The following is a 19,255-nucleotide window of genomic DNA, read 5'->3' as shown; positions in this document are numbered from 1 at the left end:
GGGGAGGGAAAGGAAGGGGGGAGTGGGGGAGTGAGGGTACCTTGTCCCCAGGGACAAGGTGATAGGTCTGCCTGGGTCACGATTTAGAGAAAGTATGCAGGCCAGAGAGGCCACTCAGGAAGGTATGGTACCTGCACTCTCTGTCTTCTCATCACAGGGTCACTAGGAATGGGAAGGGGGCACTAGAGTCCTTAGGAAGAGGGTGAGGGGGCTGAGTGAGAGATGTGTGTGCAGAGGAGCGAGGTGAGACCCTGCTAAGAGATGAACTTACCTGGGAACAAGGTCTTTGCCCAGAACCACAGCAGTCACAAACTCTTTGGAGTACTCCATGGCATCCTCACTACAAGAGAAGTCAAGGGAAGGGGCTCAAGCCCAGAGCAGGGCCTTGGTAGGAGGGGCCCTACTGCACCCGTGTCTCTGTTTTTCAGAGTGAGGCTCTGCTTCAGTTTCAGCCTTTCCTGCCTGTGTTTTACCACAAGACTTCGTGTGGGGGTTCCACCTGGGGTGTTAAAAACCTCCATCCTACTACCACAGTGTAGCCCTGTGTCATCCACTCATCCTGGGATCAGAAGCTGGGCTGCCCAACCCAGCCACCAGTTCCCAGTCCTGGCCAGCCCAAGTCAGCCCTTGGTTCTCAAGGGTCTTGTTCCAGCCAGCTCTTACCTCAGCAGACCTCCTGGTGGGGAGTAGGCGAAGCACTTGAGGGTCGGGTACTGGGGGCGCAGGAGGAAGGAGAGAATGGCGGCTGTGCCTGCTCCCAAGGAGTGGCCTACCACAATCAGGCCATAGTGTTTGGTTCCACGGCCCTGGGGGACCAAGAGATGCCTGAGAGCCCTGTTTCTATTTCCCAGTGGACACTGGGAAGATGAGGTCTCATGCTGTTCAGCATGGATGCTAGACTGAGGGAGAGTCAAGCTAGGACCTTACAGAGCAAAGGCATAGAGACTGTTTTCACAAACTCCTACTTACTTGTTAAAGCCCTGTTCAGAAATTTCCTCCTCTAGGAAGCCCTCCCTGATTTTCCAGAAACAGCTCCCTCTGTCCTAGGCATTGCCCCTCACCCTTTGGTGACTACGGTTATAATAATTGTGTTACCTGTCTTTATTCCTCCACCCTAACCACTAGCCTACAGTGTGAGACCTGGGAATTGAGGGGGGCACTGGCAGCACCCTCAGGAGTTACCAATATGGGGTGTAGTAGCTGGGCTGACTCAGGCTGCAGCCTTCTCCCTACTTAAGAGCTGTTTTTGTCACTAGTTTGTAAATCTTGCAACATGTGGTCCTGACCACAAGGCTGGCAGAGTACACATTTGGTAACTGGGGTGCAGAGTATGGAGAAAGGAGACTTTGAAAAAGGAGGCCTGGAAGGTAGGATGTGGCAGGGTGGAGCCAGCTAGAAGGAGCTGGGAATGTGGGAGGAAGGGGCAACAGCTAGCGTTTGGAGAAGGGATGGGATGTCATGGAAAACTCACCAGGTCTCGCCCAAAGGCCTGGGACAGGACCATCTCCTGCTCCAGCTTCTTCTTGATGTACTCAGCTGAGAGTACCATGCCCTGGGTATGAGAAGCAGAGCAGGGCTGTTAGGAAGCCTCGGGGACCGGAATAGCCAGTAATCTCAGCCAGTGCCCCTTCCATTCCTCAACAAACAGGCCATGAGGGCCGGTGGGGGCTTCTTTGCTCCCTTTTCAATTGCACTTTCCAAATGAGAAAATGGAGGTTTGGAGGGATGTCTGCCCAACAGAAACAGGAGTGACATCTCCCCAGCTGCCTGCCCAGATATTTCTAGGGACAGCCCCTGAGATCCCCAGGCCTTAGTGAGCAGGCTGACTAAACCACTCTCTGCTGACTGATCTCTGACAAGGGAAGACACACCTACTAACCGCAGACACCTGAGTGCTGTCAGGGGTGGGTGAGGGAACCTCAGGGTGTTAAGCTTGATACCTTGTGGCCCAACCAAGTGCCTCGGTGTCCTTCCACAGGGAGACGCTCAGCATCGCCTGTCAGGTCAGTCAGGGCATCCTTGGGGAAAAAAAAGGGCAGGTCAGAGGTGTCTAAGAACAGGCAAGGCCACAAGTACTGGGGCCTGTGGAGTAGACACACGGGTAGCTTACCTTGGGGGACAGTGTTCCTCGGATACTGATCACCACCTTCTTCTTGTCATGATCCACAGCTACGTAGAAGGGAGTTTCATAGACCTAGGAGTACCAGCTCATGAGCCCAAGTGTCCCTAGAACTATGGTGATGAAACTCCCCATGGGCCACAGGGTCCCTAACATCTGCCAAAGCCAGGGTTCCTGGAGGCCACTGAGGATTCTTTGGTACCTGGCCCTTCCACTCCACTCTGCCTCAGTCAGACCTGTGCTCAGTCCAGAAGGCTCACTGCCTCTTCCCAGTGCCTCCTGTCTCTTCCAGGCCCTTAAAGCTGGGCCTGAAGGCTCTAATACTGAATGAGATTGGCACCTATTTCTCCACTTAGTCTGAAGCAATGTGGATGTCAGGCACCAAAATGGAGGAGGCCATCCCTGGACTATACACTGGAGATGATATGGAAACCACAGTTAGCTCCACTGGCCCGCAGAGTGTCATTGGTGGCCTGGGTCCCCAGTGGCCCCTCACCGCATCGTGACAGGAAGTGTAGACGATGTCTACAGCAGTCATGTTCTCATCCAGGAAGTGACGGCGGATGGCAATCGCATTGCAGCCACAACAGTTGTCTTCCTCAATGGTGACCCCAGGGGCGAATCGGGGCCGTGCAGGGCAGAGACAGCACCTGGAATGGGGCAGTAGAAACTCAGGGCAGGCCAGTAGGGTGATCTTTTCTTTTCCAGTCATCCCTGGAAGTGGCTCCAGATGGCTTCAGCCCCACCCTGTCTGTCTCCTTGAATCTCGAAGCCCTGGTGACCATTTAGTGGTCACACCATGAGCCAGTTCATCACAGTCTCCTGCCACGCATCGCCGCCTGGACCATGAACCCTCCTCTTAGCTGCCGACCTTATTGCTCTTCTATCTTCCCAGGCTGAGCCTCCTTTCCCGCTTGCCCTTCATTTCCAAGGTCCTGGGTCTAGCCTGGACCTCTCTCTCCTCTAATAGCCTACTTCATGTGTTTTCTGCAGGTTCGCTTAGGACAGCAGTAGACCCACTGCAGACCTCCAAAGGCACCTTACAGGACCTACATGGCCTCCCTCTCAGCTGTACTGAGGGTCCCCAGAACCCCAGCCAACTTCCTATCACACCAGCTCCTCTCAGTCACCCCACACCAGTCCACTTTGTCTTCACATTTAAAACCAAACCTGCCCACTGTCCTTTCCCATCCTTTGTCTGCAGACTGACCTCTTCTTTGCCCCCACACTACCAACTCAGTAGCACAGGGAGGGACCCTGTGAAGGCACATTGAGCCACTATCACGTTTCTTCTTAGGATCCCACAGAGATGCTCCCCCTTTTATCATAAAAGTCTGAGTCCTTGCCTTGAGTCCTCTGCCCCATCTGGCCTCATCTGACTGACCCCTGCATCACCCCCTCATCTACACCACTCTTACCTTTCCTTCCTCTGCCCGAATAGCTCCCTCACCAGATTCTGTGCACATTATCCCCCAATAACCTTTAGTCTCCATCCAAATGTGACCCTGCAGTGAGGTCTACTCTAGGTACTCTCTGACAGGGCCAGTCCTGACCTGACCCCTGGTCTAGCACTCAGCTATGTCCCTCCACAATAGCCATGTGCTCTGCTAACCTGCCCCAGAGTCCCTCACCTGTGTTCTGCTGTGGCAGGTGCTACACAGGGCAGGGTCTGCTCTGTGCTAGTCACAGATGTTTCTCCAATCACCAAGCCTGTCAGACATACAGGATGCTCCCCAGGGTAGATGAGCCAGGGCTGAACTGCTCACTCCACTGGGGATAGAAGCAGGGATGGGTTGGAGAAAAATGCATCTGCTTCTCAGGCCACCAGAGGGAGCCAGCACCCAACGGATTGGGTACCCGGAGCTGGGGGCAAGTATGACCGGGCTGCCAGCTGTCTTGAATTGACATTCAGCGTGAGGTGTTTGTCTTCTCAGAGCAGCACCCGTGGGACTGTGACTTCCCAACAGGGGGAGGACTCATCGAGAAACCCCAGAGTCAAGCCAAGACTTGAGCTTGTCTGAGTTTTGTTTGGATCAGGGACTGCCCATACATAGAAAACAACACACAGGACACTCTTCCCAGAGATGTCCCTGGAGAAGCCACGATCAGGTCAAGTGGTGGCAGGCTCGGCTCAAGGTCCTACCTTCCAGTCTTCAGAAAGTTCCCCTCTTCCATCAGCTAAGCAGAAGGCTCAACTGAGGCAGAGGAGAGATAGGGCTGGGGTTCAAATCTGTCCTGCTACATCACATTCTAATTCCATAACCATGGTCCAGATAAGCCTTGGCTTTCTCCTGTCAGTCAGCACTGACTGCTGATTCCCAAAGTTACTAGACCCCAGCCTGTCCCCTAGGCCATGCCCCTTGTCCTGCTCCATTCTCCACACAGAATAGGCCCTTACAAAGTGGTGATGTGTCACCCACTGTGGCAAACAACCAAAGTTCAGGATCTGCCACCCATGGAAATGACAAGCAGCAGGCAGGTAGCAGAAGCTACGAACGGTGCCCAGCCACCTTTTCTCCAGTTATCCCCACAATGTGGCTTTGTCTCCACCCCACCCTAGGATCATTCTTCCAAGAGTCCCAGACCTGACTGTGCCCCACCAAAGCCGAGGACTGTCTTCTGCCATTTCAGTACCGGCTCATGCAGAGGCTGATACTCCCACTGTCCCCAAAGCACTCAGAGCTCCATTGCTAGTGGCTCTGCGATTCGGAGCTGTCCTATAGGCTGATGGCAACTGCAGGAACTGGGGAACAGGCTCCTGAGAAGTGGAGAGGGCCCACCTAAGCACAGGTCTAGGGGCTCCTTGGCCAGAGCTCATCTTGAGAATCTCTCCATCCAGATTCAGTGTCCCAGGAATGCAGGGGACCTGACAAGCACGTACATTTGGCAGAGATGGGAGGAGCACACAGTCACCTGGCCCTCTCTGATCAGCTAGGGACAGTGAGAACAAGGTCCCAAGAACCACCAGTTTTCTCAAAGTGGAGGCACTGTGGATAGGTTGTTGCCGCTGTGGGAGGCATGGAGGACAGAGGCACTGGCCCACTAGGTCAGCTTTTCTGGAACAGGAGCCCAGGGAACTGTCCTGCTTCTGTCTGTCATGGACTAAGGACAGAGATATCATAGAAGGACAGGGTCCTTCCAAAGCCCTTCTCTGGCCCACTTAAAAGCACGGAGCCCCACCTCCTCTTCCACAGGGGCAGGACTGAGGGCAGAGCCAGCTACAGGTCAGATCTGGGTCCAGGCCTTTTTTTCTCTGCTCAGAACTTTGTACAAAGTGCCTTCTTGGTGCATTTCTAGAGACGTCTATGGAGTGGGCCTACCTACCAAGAAAGTTCATTTTTCTAAACTTTTGGCAGCACACAGCAGAACAGGCAAGAGAAGGTAGATGTAGGCAGAAGGGAATGCTTCTCACAGAAGGGAACCAGAAGTGCAAACACTGCAGTATCACATCTCAAGAACAGATGTATTAACATCCCATTTCACAGATGTAGAAAGGGAGACTCACAGAAGAGCATGGAGTTGCCAGAGGCAGCAACTGAAAGGCTGCCTGTATAATTCCAGTCCAGAGAGGAAACAGGAGGAAGTTAGTGGCCCAGTGACAGTATGGAAGAGAGGAGGACACAGAGGAGGCAGGGGCAGGACAGCAGTTTCCAAGGTCCAGGGGAAGGGGCACCAGTTCATCAGGGCACCCTCCCTCCAGCCTACGCTAACGTGGCTGGGGACTGGCTGAATACTCACGAGCAGGACCGAGCCAACTGGCAGAGGCCACAGGTGGGCTTCCTCATCAGGTACATGGGCCAGCCATAGGCAGCGAGGGCGAAGAGCATGTAGTAGCAGACTTCTTTGTAGCGTAGCATCTCGTGCTGGAAGACAGGATGCAGAGGGTGGTGACTTCAGCCCTTCCTGCCTGCTACCTCAGCCACCACCAGTCCCTGAGGTGGGAGCCTACCTATCTGCTCCAGTGGGGGACAGCTGCCGGGTCCCAAGGGGGGGCAGTCCCTCTGGACACTAATTACATCGCCCAGTGATCTCCCTATACTGGGCTAGCGTACTCGGATGATCTATCCTATCACTATTGTCTCAGAATTTATGATCCTGGAACAGAAAACCCCTCCGAGCCCTGGCTTGTTTACCCAAGATGAAAGGGAACATTAGGTGTGAGTGGCAGTCTCCCCCCACCCCACCCCCACAGGCCCTGGGAACTTAACCCTGTGCAACCGCAGGGTCTGAAGCTGGGAGTGTCTATGGGCAACCAGATGAGCCATACTGGGCATGGAAACCGACCACCAAATGTCTCTGGCTCACTAGTCCTCTCAGACTTGACTCAGAGTCCCAGGTTCCTGAGGCTGAGGGAGGCTGTCCCCCGAGATTGGGATCAGTTAGAGAAAGGTGCCAGTTGGAAACCCAGGAGTCTGCTGCCCAACAGCTTGATGGTTGGTATCAGTGCTATGAGCTGTCCAGAGGCTGGGATGGCAGTGTCCCAGCAAAGCCTGTCAGTCAGTCCCCAGCCCCTGGGCACCAGGACTGCGGCACTTAGAGGGAATTAGTCACCTTGTAAAAGTTAAGGAGGGTGATTAGTCATCTTGTGAAGTGAAACAGGTAGGCCACAATCAGCACCCTCTGCCTGCTCTTCAGGAACTCAGGAAGGAGCCAGTAGCTGCAGAGGCAATTACCCTGGGTGACAGGACAGGGAGGCGGGGCGCTGGTCGCCTCTGCCAGGTGGCAGGTGCAGACTCTGCCTCTCCCCCCAGGGGGTGGTAAGAGTCAGTCATGCGAGGCCCGAGTGAGTGGCCGGCAGCTGGCTAGGAGTGGACTGTGTATGATTGTGGCTGGTAAGATGGAGTGGAGTCTGCTTTGAGGAGACAAATGCCTGGGGCTTTTCTAATGACACAGACCCCCAAGGACCAAAACTTTGCCAGCCCTGTTTTATTTGGCACTAAGCTTCCAGTACCTTGCTGGCCTGAATTTAGGATGGGTCAGTTGTTCCTACAGTAGCTCTGTGTGCAAGGTGTGCCTAGGGCCTTTTATATTTGTCCTGAAGGCTTTGAGGATGACAGGCTTGCACCAGGTAGCAGGGAGAGGCAATTGAGCAAGGACGCACCTAAATTAGTTTGCCTCTCCAGGCCCAGGCTGACTGTTCCTGCTACTAGCCATGGTTGCACCCTTAGCCACCCTGGCCTGGACTGTACCTTCCTTCATACCATGGGACCCACGTGGTTGCACATGGGCTTTCTTCTGAAGATGCTTAAGGAACGTTTCTATTGCTAAAAGGCTTTTAAATGGCAGCACCCCACCCCATTGCCAACTATGAGGGCAGCAGCATCAGTGATGTCACAGCCCATCCCTGTAAAGTACTGTGTCATTCCCAGAAGCTTGGAGCTTGGCTAAGAGATTCAGGGTCCTGCTCACTGAAACAGCAATGCTGTGAGAGCTTGTGAGGACCTGATCTGAGACTCCCTGGGACAGCTGAGCAAGAGTGGTAGTACTGTTTCACACCATGTTGTTGTAGGGAGGTACAGAGAGGCACTGGAGAAAGGAAGCAGCTCCACTCACCGAGTTCTTGAGGTCGAGGTACTTGGTGTTTCTGGTCACTGGCATCCCAGACAGGAAAGCCAAGATGTCATTGTTTGCCTGGAAAACAGGCGCGGTAAGATGGACAGTGGTCCAGATGTAAAGATGAGAAGGGAGCTCAGCTTCAGCCTGCTTCAGAGGTCTGAAGGAACCATGTGGCTTGCAGCAGTTTTCCAAAATCACATTTCCCTGTATTTCTAGTTTTCCCCCATTCTACCCAGACCCTCAAACCCCTAGGGATGGTCCTGAGCCACCCGAGAAGAAAAGAAATTTTGTGTGAGATGTACAGAGACCCGAGCTGGTATGTTAGTGAGGACAGAGGCCAGGGCAAATTTCAGACAGAGGCTGAAGCACTGGAGCTGGCATTGGTCATTGAGCCCCAGTGAACAGGACATCCTTGGAGGCTTGCTGCAGAAGCATGTGGTCTAGACAAGCCTGCTTATCAGGAGTCAGTGCAATGGCCGGCAGCAGGTTTCAGCTGGGACAGTGGACGGTGATGAGCCGTAAGGAGAGCTAGTGGGTGCTTACCTCATCCAGCACCGCATTGCGCTTGGCTCGCTGCCGCTGCCTAAGCAGCACCAGGCCAGCAATGATGTCGGAGGGCACGATGTCGAGGTCACGGAAAAATTCGGCAAAGAGGTAGGCAATTTCTGAGTAGGCATCCTGTCAGGCAAGGCCCAGGAAGGCAGGAAGGCAGGTGGCAGGGCAACAGGAGAAAGGAGAGACCATGAGTGAACACCCAGGACAAGCTTACCAGAAACCTCCGCAATCCTGGGCACCTCTGTACAGCAGGAATCTGGAGACCCCGTTTTGAGTCCTGTGCCCTTGCCATCTTAGCTGCCGACCCTTCCTCTACCTCCCAGGCCTCTTCTCTCCACTGAGGTCCTACATCTCAAGCCTCCCTTTGCTCAACAGGTGCCAACCTAGGCCTTTACCTCTTCTCTCTCTAGATACCCAGGGTGAAGGCCCACGCAGCTCTTCTCTAGAAGAGAAGCCACACAACGCATCTGGCTACCGCTGCCTTACCAGCTGTGATCTGGGAAGTCCTGCTAAATCTCCCAAATCTCAAGCTTCCCCTGCTTCTCAGCAGCCTCAGCTCAGTGGCCCCTGTAATGTGCTTGAGAAGTAGAATTTTACAGTCTGGCCTCTCTGGCTTCCAGTTGGCCCTGGGCCTTGGGTAAAAGGAAAGAACAGAGGCAGACAAGCCCTGCTAGCTGTGGTCCTGGGTTTCCCCTGCCTTTTGTTGCCTTGAACCCATCAGGAGGGGGCAGAGTGAGAACAAACTCCAGGTAACTGAATCTGTGTCACTGGGTCTCATCCTGGAATCCTGGCGAGTCAGGAGAAACATGCCAGTGGCTGCCAGCTCAAACCTCTAAGGGGCCACATGGAGCCGAACACTGCTCTGCTTCAGCTGCCCAGCTCAGGGTGCCCGGCTTGAACATACAGGCATTTGTGCAATTTTTTTCAAAGACAGGAATTCAAGTAGAGTTCATTGGCAGCAACATACAAGCTGGAGAAAGATCACTCTTATGGGACCTGCCCCTGGGCTGTCTATGCCCAACAGGATCATGCACTGGGTTCCTGTGATCTTTAACAACAGCCCTATAACAGCCCTGACCCTGTGTTTTGCAGGGAGAAGAGTAGACTATCATAAGCACAGGCAAGCCTGGTTTCCATTTCCAGGGCTCCATTCCCTGCCGTCTGCAAGGCACACCTGCAGCTCGGCTGCACCAGGGTCTCTCAGCATCCCTACACAGCCCCCCACACAACACTGGGGCTTCCTTTCTTAGGTGCTCACTCTAAGGTTCCTGGGGGAGTGCTGTTAGGGAGGGGCCGCTCCAGGCTTCCCCAGAGTGTCTGAAGTGGGCACTTCACTGTCTTCCATGGGAAGGAGTGGTCCTCTGACTTCTCTACCTCTGCTATTCCCTAGCTGTGGGACACTGAGCAAAGTATTCCATCTTCCTGGGTCTCATCTGATCTACAAACGGAGGGGTGGGGCTGGGTGACTTCTAACCTCCCTTCCTGCTCAGAGCCACCTCCTGCAGAACTTGCTCCTCAACACTATGGGTCTGTTTGCATCTCAGACGTCAGAGACGTGGGTCACCCAGCCCCAGGCTAAGCTCTCAACAGCACCCCAGACCTTCCATATTCATCCACTGCTGACCACATGGTACTTTTCTTTTAAGCTAAACCATTTCCAAGGGCACCAAATCAGCCATCAAGGCTTTTTGTTTCCACAGTTAAAGAGGTGAATGTCTGCTTTGCAGGGTGGGGCAGTACTTCAGTGATAGGACAGACCCTTCCCACAAGCAGGCTGTCACTCTGCTCACAATACCCCACCTCCTACCAGCCCCACCCACCTAGCATTGCCAGAGGAGTGACCTGAGGCAAGCAACTATGGGTACTTACTGACTGGGAATCCTTTGTCCGGGTGCAACAGAGGAACACTTTTAGACGGCGGGACCAGCTGGTGGCCTGACCCTCCTCTAACCGGTGCCTGTGAAGGTAGACAGTTGACATGCGTCAGGTCTCGGGTCTGGATTAGAGGAGCTGGCCAGATGTTATAGAAATAGAATGGCCTGTTCCCAGGATACTCCAAAAAGCTCTCCAGTGGGCTTGGGGGAGAACAGGCAGCAGGCTAGCTACAGCTGGGTGGCCAGTGACCCAGCTGTCAGCCAGCCAGGGTACTTCCTGGACACTCTTGCTAGCCGACATTGTGAGCTGTGGAGGCCCTCAGTCCCCGCTGCTGTCTGGGTAGGGCAGGTGCACTGCTTGCATGGCTGTCTCCTGTCCCTCCTGTTCTCCCTCCTCAGGCCATGTGGGGACTTAGGGGGCTCGGGAGTCAGCGAGCAGAGAGAACAACAAGCTACTTTCCCAGGAAGGCATCTACATCCTGGACACCTGGGAAGCTGGTGCACTCTGAGCACAAAGAGCTTTGGTATCACTGGGGTTGGCCATTCCTTTAAGCCCAGCACTTGGGCAGGAGAGGCAGGTAGGTGGATCTCTATGAATTCAAGGCCAGTCTGGTCTACAGAGCAAAGTCCAGAGTAGTCAAGTCTGGGTACACAGAGAAACTATTTCTCTGGGTACACAGAGAAACTCTATCTCGAGGAGAAAAAAAAAAGGCAGGAGAGAGAGAGAGAGAGAGAGAGAGAGAGAGAGAGAGAGAGAGAGAAGACACAAAACATTATGAATCTCAAAACAAATCCAGAAAAGGCTGTGACTGGGTTTTGAGCAACGTTCTGTCCCCTTAAAAGCCTGTCACCAAGTCAGGGGCAAAAGGCAAGGTGGCACTTAGATGCATTCAAGTCACTTAACAGTCATCAGGAATGACAGACTGGCTCTCGATGGGCCTCTTGGCTCTTATGTGCAGCCAAGAACTGCTCTCCATTCCTTTAACCCTGGTTACATAGGCAGCTGACCAAAAGGAGGCACCGGAAGGGGCTAGGGATGATGTAAGCGGCCAGCTGTCCTGGAGACCTGCAGTCCCTGGAAAATGGACCGGCCTCACATCCTATACCAATGAAATAGAATGAAGAGGGAGTGAAGCTCAGTAAAGCATCCTGGGATAGCACAAGCATTTTGCTTTCTGATCCAACAGGGCTTTTAAATGTAGAACGAGAAATTTCCTCCCCAGCCTCTGGCCAGATGGAAATGCTCACACCACTGAGAACTGTGCATGAACACCAGGGGGCAGATGATCGTAGGGTTGTGTGAGAAGCTGACAGGTTAGTCAAGTACAACCACCCTTCAGGCTACCCGCCACACCAGCCAAGCTGGGGTGACACATACCAAGTCTGGACAGGAAGTTTATGGACCCCAACATCCCTGACTGTTGGGAGGCTCACTATGTAAAAGGGGGCAGACTTTCCTTCTATGAAAACCCAAGGTCAAGCCTCCTGGGAAAGAGCCGGAATAACACCCTCCCCCAGTCCCCACCAGATTTCACTGGAAAGAGAAAGGACCAAAACTCAGACATGCTCCCAGCTTTCAGAAACCAAAATAACAACCGTGTGGCAGCTGGGGTGTGCAAGTCCCAGCCCTTGGGAGTTGATAGCTTAAAAATTGTCCCTGTTAGAAATAGGGTGAGTTTTAGAGCCAGGGAGGACAGGCAGGCGGGGAGGATAGTCAGCCTGACGAAGCCCCACAGTCAGACTGTGTTCTCCAGCCTCGCAGGAGACCTGGAGAAACCACAACAGGTCACGGGCCTGCAAGCTATGGCTTCCGACAGGGCCTGGAAACCACAGGGAGCTTCCTAATTAAAATGACACTGAGCACCAGCCCCTGCTGCACTGGCTTCCACTGCCTGGAGCCCTAAAGGCAATCACAAGAGTCAGGAAGGGAAGGAAGTTTTCTCTAGGGCCCAGGAGCCCAAAAGCAGGTCGGTGCCGCATGTGCTCAGAGCAGGAAAAGTGGGCCAGGGGGCGGTGGCCAGCTGCACTGAGGGAAAAATGGGCTGTGCAGCGCTGGCTCCAAGGCCTGACATTTCAGGCTGGGAGGTGGCCAGACCAGGCATGGGTGTGGTGCTGGAGGCAGTGACAAGTCGGTGGGCTGACATGGAAGGTCTGAGGCATGAGTTGGGGTGGGGTCAGGCCTGCTGGGCAGGGGTCTTGGCAACCTGTTCCCTGGGCTGGAGATAGTGTCACTCCACCACTGTGGCTTGGGGCAGTGACCCAGATCCCTCGTCTGTAGAAGGAGGTCTCAGAGCTGCTCTGGGATAGCAAAAGGACTGACTGGTCACAAAGGGCTAAGCATGGGGCCTGCCTTCCAGGAGAAGCCCAATTGTGGGGGCTATGGTGACTCATCCTGGGTCACCAGGTTTCAATGAAGAAGTCACTATAGCCATTTTGGATACCCTCTTATTTTCTCTGCCACTGCCACTTCTTTTAAATACCACGTGAAATCTCCTCCAGGAAGTCTTCCTTGATTAACTTCTTACAACCTCTGAGACCTAGAGGCAGCCTCACCTAATGTGTTAAGTAAGGGCTCCAAAGTGAGGCTGAGAGCTAGTTCCCAGCTTCACCATGTAACCAGGCAACCACTTGAACTTTGGACCTCGGTTTCTCCACTCCCATTACAGGGAGGACCTGGGTTGTGACTCACTCTGAACAATGCATGTGTCTTCTGCTGTTGCCATAACTGAGTATGTGTCCGGCTGCTGCCGCTGAGTGGCTTTCCTGTAACTCAGTCCTTGCCACAGTGTTAACCACGTGGTACATATTATCTCACTTAAACCTCGCAATGACATCCCGAGCCAGCAACTGCTATTTTTACTTTTTTTTTCCAGATTTTATTTTAAAAATTTTTATGTTTGCATTGTGCCCACAGAAATAAAAACTAAAAAAGAAAGAGATACAACTCTCATTTTTAACATTGGCAAATTGGGTGAACAAATTTTATCCACTTGACTGGCAATACCATCACAGGCATGCTTTTGTTTTTAATTATTTTATTTTAGAGAACATATTATAATTACATCATTTTTCTCTTCTCCTCCCTCTCTTTAAGCCTTCCCATACACCTCTCCTGTGCTTTTTCCTCTCTCCTTGATCTTTTTGTTAATTGTTATTATATACATGCTCATTATTGTGGTTTATACACACCTATGTACTTTCTTGAATATCTAAAATTTAAAAAGAAATCAGAATCTCACTGTGTAGCTCTGGCTGGCCTCAAACTTGCTATGTAGACCAGGATGGCCTTGAACTGGTCTGAATGTGGCTGCCTCACTAGTAGTGAGTGCTGGGATGAAAAGCATGTACCACCACACCCAGCCTATTCTTACCTTTCAAGAACAGAAGAGGAAGCAAAGAGGTTGGTGTGCGATTTGGGAGGGAACAGGACCCTCCTCTGCCCACCAGTCTGCAAAGCTTTCTAGGGCACCGCCCACCCACCAAGTCGACTGACCGCAGATTGTAAGTCCGCAGGTTGCGCTGCCTCCTCTTGGTGGCTCTCAGCTTGACGAAGGTGCGGCCAGTGGGGTCAAAGACACAGAGGACAGTGATGCAGACACTGAGGATGACCACCCAGTTGCAGACAACCATTCCTGTGGCAGCAGCAATGAGAAGAAAGAACTGGTGTTGGGTCCACCTTCCTGGGTCATGAGCAATGAACAAAGGACACTGTGGCCTCTATGTTTCCAGCTGTTTCTTAGGCTCAAGAGCAAGGCTCAGAAGGCTGTGGTCTTCAAGGCCCACGCATGGCACAGAGCAGACTTTTGAAAAGGTGATGGGCAGCCCAAGTGCTGCCTGGACAGTTCTGTGTCTGCTGCTGCTCACCTGGTGAGGAGCCCAAGTGAGGGGTGTACCCTAGAGCGGCACCTGAGCCCCTTTCTCTACAAGCTGGGTCCTGCTACCTCCACCCCAGGGCTGGTTTCACTGATGGGACAGATGGGGTGCATACCGAGGGTGACATTCTTAGCAGTGAGGTCATTGCAGGAGGTGTAGTACTGTGTGAGCCAGACGATGCCCACGATAGCGTAGATGAACTCGATCACCAAAATGGCTGCAAGGAGAGGTAGGTACAGGCTATAGGCCACTGTCTGCCACCAGGGAAGGGCAAAGAGCCTCATCCTGGCTTCTGCTATCTGGTATCTTCATCTCACAGGGATGCACAGAGCAGAGTCCAGTCTCTTGCATTGTGCTCTCAGTCCCCATTGCCTGCCAGGACCATGACTGCACAGGTGGACAGGGACCAAGCACTTCCCAGCTTCTTCAGGATTTCAGAGTTTCATGTAAGAGCTCTGGCACCAGACTTATTCTAGGCAAGTTACCTAATCCCTCTCAACCTCTATTTCTTCATTCGTATTTGAGACTGCCAATAACTTAGTCACAGGACACTGAAGACTGAAACTTAGGAAAACTGTTGTTTCTCAGAAGATTTAGACACTTGGTTTGGTGGGGTAGGAGGATGAGAGGAGGCCCAGGAGCCAACCAATGGTGGTCATGCACTCAGTCCATCAGAGCCCCGGTGGGAGTGGAAAGGAGATAAGCTATACTTAGCAAAGTATAGCAGCTAAGAGCCCAGACAATGCAGCTAGAACAGCAGCACAGGTTCAAATCCCAGCTCTAATCCTTCTCTCTGGACTGAGCTGTGCGACCTTGAAAGAGCTAATTAGTCTTTCTGGCCTTGTGTCCTTATCTTCACAACAAAGCTAACACTTTCCTCCCCAGGAGCAGTGGAGAAGTCTGAGAGAGTGCTCCCTGAGAATACCCCAAAGGCTGCTGGGACATGGCCCAAAAGTGATATAGGTTGGTCCTCTGGGGAGCTGGCTCAGCCTGGCCTCAGGGGTTTCCTGATCTGTTTCAGAAGGATCACCACGAATTCTGCAGAAAAGTTCACAGTTTCAAATGGGGCTCAACTAAGTTGGTCTGTGAAGGGCCATAAGAGCAAGCGTTTCAGAGTGTGTGGTCATCCAGTCACAAAAGAAATTCCTCAGCTGCCAGTATGATCCCAAAACACAGAAAGCAACAAATAATTAAGTGGGTGTGTTCCCTAATGAAAAGATTCACAAAACAGCTAGTAGGCCGGACTGTCAGTCCAGTGAGGCACCCTATGCTCCTCAGGGTTTGGCTCTTGGTTGTAACCAAACCCTGAGGGAGTGGATGAATACAGAAGGGCATGGAGCCCTAGAACGGCCCAGCCCCCATGGGTCCCTTACCCAGGCGCACGTAGAGCACGTACTGCATGGAGTCCCGGGGCTCTGTGTAGAGGATGCCCCCACGCATGCTCAGCCAAATGATAGCCATCTCAGCAATCATACAGCTTAGAAGGATGCCCAGGTAGCCGCGGCCGTGGTCCACCAGGTTCAGGGAGCAGGCCTCGTGTGGATTATAGACCAAGCCGAAGAGCACCACAGACAGGATTACAAACCTGCAGAGCGGTACAGGTGAACAAGGGTGGGCTGCCTCTGTGCCTCATGCTGCCCCTGGCTGGCAGACCTGGTGCAGCTCAGTAGGAGGAAAAGAAGACAGGTATCTCCCCAACAAAAACATTGTCCACCTGGTTTTGGGTGCCTCTGATGTGCCGGGGAGGCATCGGCAGCGACTGCTATCCCCATGGCCTAGGTCAGAAAGACTACTGGCCAGGAGGGGTCCTGAATCCTGGGGAAATACCTGGAGAAGCACTTGGGAGCAGGACAGAGTCAGGTTTTGGCCTGGTATGGTAACTAGAAAGTTTCCTTCCAGAGGCTTCCTCCTCAAATCCAGGACTGTGGCCTCAGTGCTGAGACTTACCAGGTGGTGTGCAGGAGAAAGAGGAAGATCGCAGGCAGGACGAGGTCATCGCTGCCCACAGACCAGCGCCGCCGGAACACCACGATCCCGGGCATGGCTGGCAGCTCTGGGAGGCTCAGCGGGCCAGGCGCTCACCTCCTGAAAGCAAGAAGAGGATCCTGGAACAGACTGGGCTACTACCAGGTATGGTCAGGCATCTTGGGTGTTGGCACCAATCCCCACCCATGCCAATGGGCCTCCAGGCACTAGAGATGCTGACCTAGGTAGAAGCTACCCACAGCCTTCTCAGCTCCCTAACAACAAAGGTCTTGACTCCAATCTCAGCCTGTCCCCTGAGGTCACTCCTGCCCACCACCAGATTGCCACTTGCCTAACTGTCATTCCTATAGTAAATACTCAGCTTCACTGAAGACCTAGGCTCTGGTTGGCCTGCCTGCACTTGGGAGACTTAAGTCAGGAAGAACATGATTTTGAGGGTAGCCCAGGTCTCAAAAAAGAGAAAAAAATCCTAAGCTCACTTTCCCCATATGTGGAATCAATGGGATGTTTGGCTCCCAGGACCCTGTCTTTCCACAAGGAAATCTGACCAATACTTAGGTTCTAGGCTAAGGCTTTCAGAACCAAGAACAAATGTCCCTTAGCAGAAAGCCCTATAGAGTAGGAGGAACACTAAAGGCTTGGGGAGTCTGGGAGAGGAGTGTGTGAGTCGTGGAGGGGAGAATGCCCAGCATGTCAGACTCTGTAAGTCTTTGCACAGCGAGGCCTTTGGTTTCTTGTTCACCAGAGACTTTTGAGTTGTGAGTGTGGCTTGACTTCATTTTGCACCCATCTTACAAAATTCTGAACCAAGTCATAGTTCAGGTTGGGATTATGGCTAGGAACATCTGCCTCTCACTGCTTGAACTTCACTGCTTGGTGCCTACTTCTCTAAAATAGCTGGGTACAAACTGGCCACCAAGAAGCTCAGGAGTAGCCAGGGGCTAGTGGCCTTCTTTGAAGCTGGGAGAGAAAAGTGAAAGGCTGGTCTGAGCAGAAACCCAGGACTTGATCCAGGACAGCTCTCTATGCCTGTGCAGAGAGGGAACCCCTGCTACAGAGGGATGGGTACCCTGCCAGAGGATGGCTGTCCCCCAAGGCTAGCAGAGGTTTACATGGCACCTGGTCCAAGGGTGGACAGCAGGTTCTCCTCTCTCTAGTGACAGTTCCAAAGAAAACGTGTATGTGGAGACCAAACTCACTAGGGAAGGAACCAGCTAAACCTTCCCAGACCTGTGAGCATGGCCCTGACACATATTCAGTGACAGTGGATGAAGGGGCATGGGGCCAGGTGGCTGGGCAGCATGTCGTGTCAAGACAGGCTCTGCTGGGCTTATCTCCCAGGACCAGTCAGTGAAAGCTCCCAAGAGGTGCCCAGAAGCAGAGCTGGCTTCCTGAGCAGCGGCTGGGGTCGTGCCTACTCCCCCCACCTCCCAGGAAGTGACATCATCCCACTCTTAAGGAGGAGTCAGGCAGAATGTGAGAAGCAGGAGAAAGATGCGAAGTGAAGAAGCAGCTGCTGCTGGGTTGGCTTGGGGGTGGGGAGGTCTACTGTGGACAGGGGCCCGAGGCCTGGAGCAAAATCTGGGACAAGCAGCCCAGGACACAGCTTAGAGTTTGGAATAATGGGTGGGAGGGAGCTGGGGCCTCATGGGTGGCAGCAAGGCTGGGACAGGCAGAGCTGCCAACAGCAGCTGTACCTGTTTCCTCCCTGTGTGCAGGTGGCTCACAGAGTGGGAAGCTGAAGGTGGTACCACCCTGCCCCCACACACATTCAGTGAAGTGGGGCTGGAACACAGCCATCACCTGTTGAGGCGCTGCATTTTGTCAGGCCAGGGGAGATGCCATGTCATGCTTGCCCAGAGAGAGGCTGGTCAGGAAGGATCCTGCCGCTGCCAGCAACCAGGTACATCACCTCAAGCAGAATATGGCCCGTTCGCAGTTACACTGGGCACTTCCTTTACCACCCTTCCTCAAGGAGACTAGAAAGGCTAACACTATATAGCTCACCCTGTGCCCAGCATCCTGGTCCTTGCACTTAGAGCCCTGGCCTTTACTTGCCCACTCTGACCCCAGGTCTTGTAGCTGTGACTGCAAGACCATGACAGTGTTGGAATGACAGGGCCAATAGCACTGTACTTCAGTTGAGGGTGAGGTAATGAGCTGTCTGTGGCTGGCAGCTGTGGTCAGCACCAGGGCCTTCCTGTGATATAGCAGACTCTTAAGAGAGCTGACCCCACACATGTCCTGTTTCTGGCACTGGGGTTTCATACACCTCCAACACCCCCTCTAGCTTTCCAGCTGCAGCTAAGGAGGTCCTAGACTCCATAAGCAGGAGTCCTGGCCCAGGAGCTACAAGCTCAGCATCCACCCTTCAACTGTGCAACTTACTGGTTGTACCTCAGTTTCCTTATCTGTGGCATGTCAGGTATGCTTTCCTCTTAAAGTTCCAGCCAGGATCCCGAGAGAAAAAGGCCGCAGAACACTCACAGTACTGGAACAATGCCACGGCACATCAGTGGGGGTGGAGGGATGAGGGAGTGCGTGTGAACCCCTAGCAGTCCAGCTGCCCTCCCAGACAAGGCGATGGAATCTTCAGCTGGTCACCACAAGGTCACAGGATGGGGGCAGCGGGTGGCATCCCCTGTACAGATTCATAAATCCTAAGGCTTCTATTTTTATGGGCCTAAAAGATGTCCTTTCTTTGGAGACCCCAGCCCATTACAATGGGGGGCCTGTTCCCCTGCCGAAGCTGTGATTTCATTTGGAGGAAATGTCTTGGGAGGGGGAGAGCCCAGCCACTTCCTGGCCTGGGGCGGCTGTAGAGTACCTCCTTAGTTCCCCCCACCCCATTCCCAGAGTGGCCCTAAAGACTAAACTGTGGTGGGGTCAGGCCTCTCCTCCCAGCCCCTGAGGACTTCCAGGGCAGGCCACACCCACTCCAGCAGTAACTTAGCTCTTCCTACCTAGGCAGGCCTGTAGGGGTAGTAGGAGCCAGGTGAGTGTGAAGGGGGTACCAGGCCCAAGTGGGTGTGAAAGAGTCCCAGGTGCAGACAAGTGTGAAAGGATACCAGGAGTACCCTTCATGTGGATGGAATGACTTAGGTAGGCAGCCCTAAGGGGGTCTCTTTTTCTGTCCCCTCCCTTACCATGGCCAAATTTTCCTGGTGATGATTCAAGCCTCTGGGTTAAATAATGACCATTCTGCGAGCTCCTCTTCCTAAAAATGCAAACTTTTTTTAAAAATGCACATGCTGCCTTCTCCATCATCATCACCACCATCAGCAGCAGCAGC

The 19,255-nt window shown here is 53.2% G+C and overlaps 1 protein-coding gene across 2 annotated transcripts in view; it reads right to left on the bottom strand.

Annotated features, from left to right (window-relative positions):
* The window catches only part of DAGLA (diacylglycerol lipase alpha), a 54,836-nt gene that overhangs the window by 8,190 nt on the left and 27,391 nt on the right, over positions 1–19,255 (bottom strand). The window contains exons 1-16 of one of the 2 annotated variants that reach the window (XM_080910830.1): positions 19,110–19,124; positions 18,361–18,604; positions 15,925–16,062; positions 15,351–15,562; positions 14,093–14,194; positions 13,598–13,736; positions 10,100–10,187; positions 8,219–8,353; positions 7,673–7,750; positions 5,858–5,982; positions 2,616–2,769; positions 2,111–2,194; positions 1,941–2,018; positions 1,472–1,552; positions 664–806; positions 272–340 (exon numbers count right to left, since the gene is read on the bottom strand). In XM_080910830.1, the coding sequence (XP_080766956.1) occupies positions 272–340; positions 664–806; positions 1,472–1,552; positions 1,941–2,018; positions 2,111–2,194; positions 2,616–2,769; positions 5,858–5,982; positions 7,673–7,750; positions 8,219–8,353; positions 10,100–10,187; positions 13,598–13,736; positions 14,093–14,194; positions 15,351–15,562; positions 15,925–16,019 (1,583 nt within the window). In that variant the 5' untranslated portion in view covers positions 16,020–16,062; positions 18,361–18,604; positions 19,110–19,124. Of the gene's footprint in view, positions 1–271; positions 341–663; positions 807–1,471; positions 1,553–1,940; positions 2,019–2,110; positions 2,195–2,615; positions 2,770–5,857; positions 5,983–7,672; positions 7,751–8,218; positions 8,354–10,099; positions 10,188–13,597; positions 13,737–14,092; positions 14,195–15,350; positions 15,563–15,924; positions 16,063–18,360; positions 18,605–19,109; positions 19,125–19,255 lie in introns of those variants that run through there. The other variant, XM_080910829.1, reaches the window with a different exon arrangement.

This window comes from Micromys minutus (assembly GCF_963924665.1).
Source record: "Micromys minutus genome assembly, chromosome: 2".
Taxonomy (NCBI): Eukaryota; Metazoa; Chordata; class Mammalia; order Rodentia; family Muridae; genus Micromys; species Micromys minutus.
Note: the sequence above shows the minus strand (reverse complement) of the source record. Positions and strands in the feature narration are given on the sequence as shown.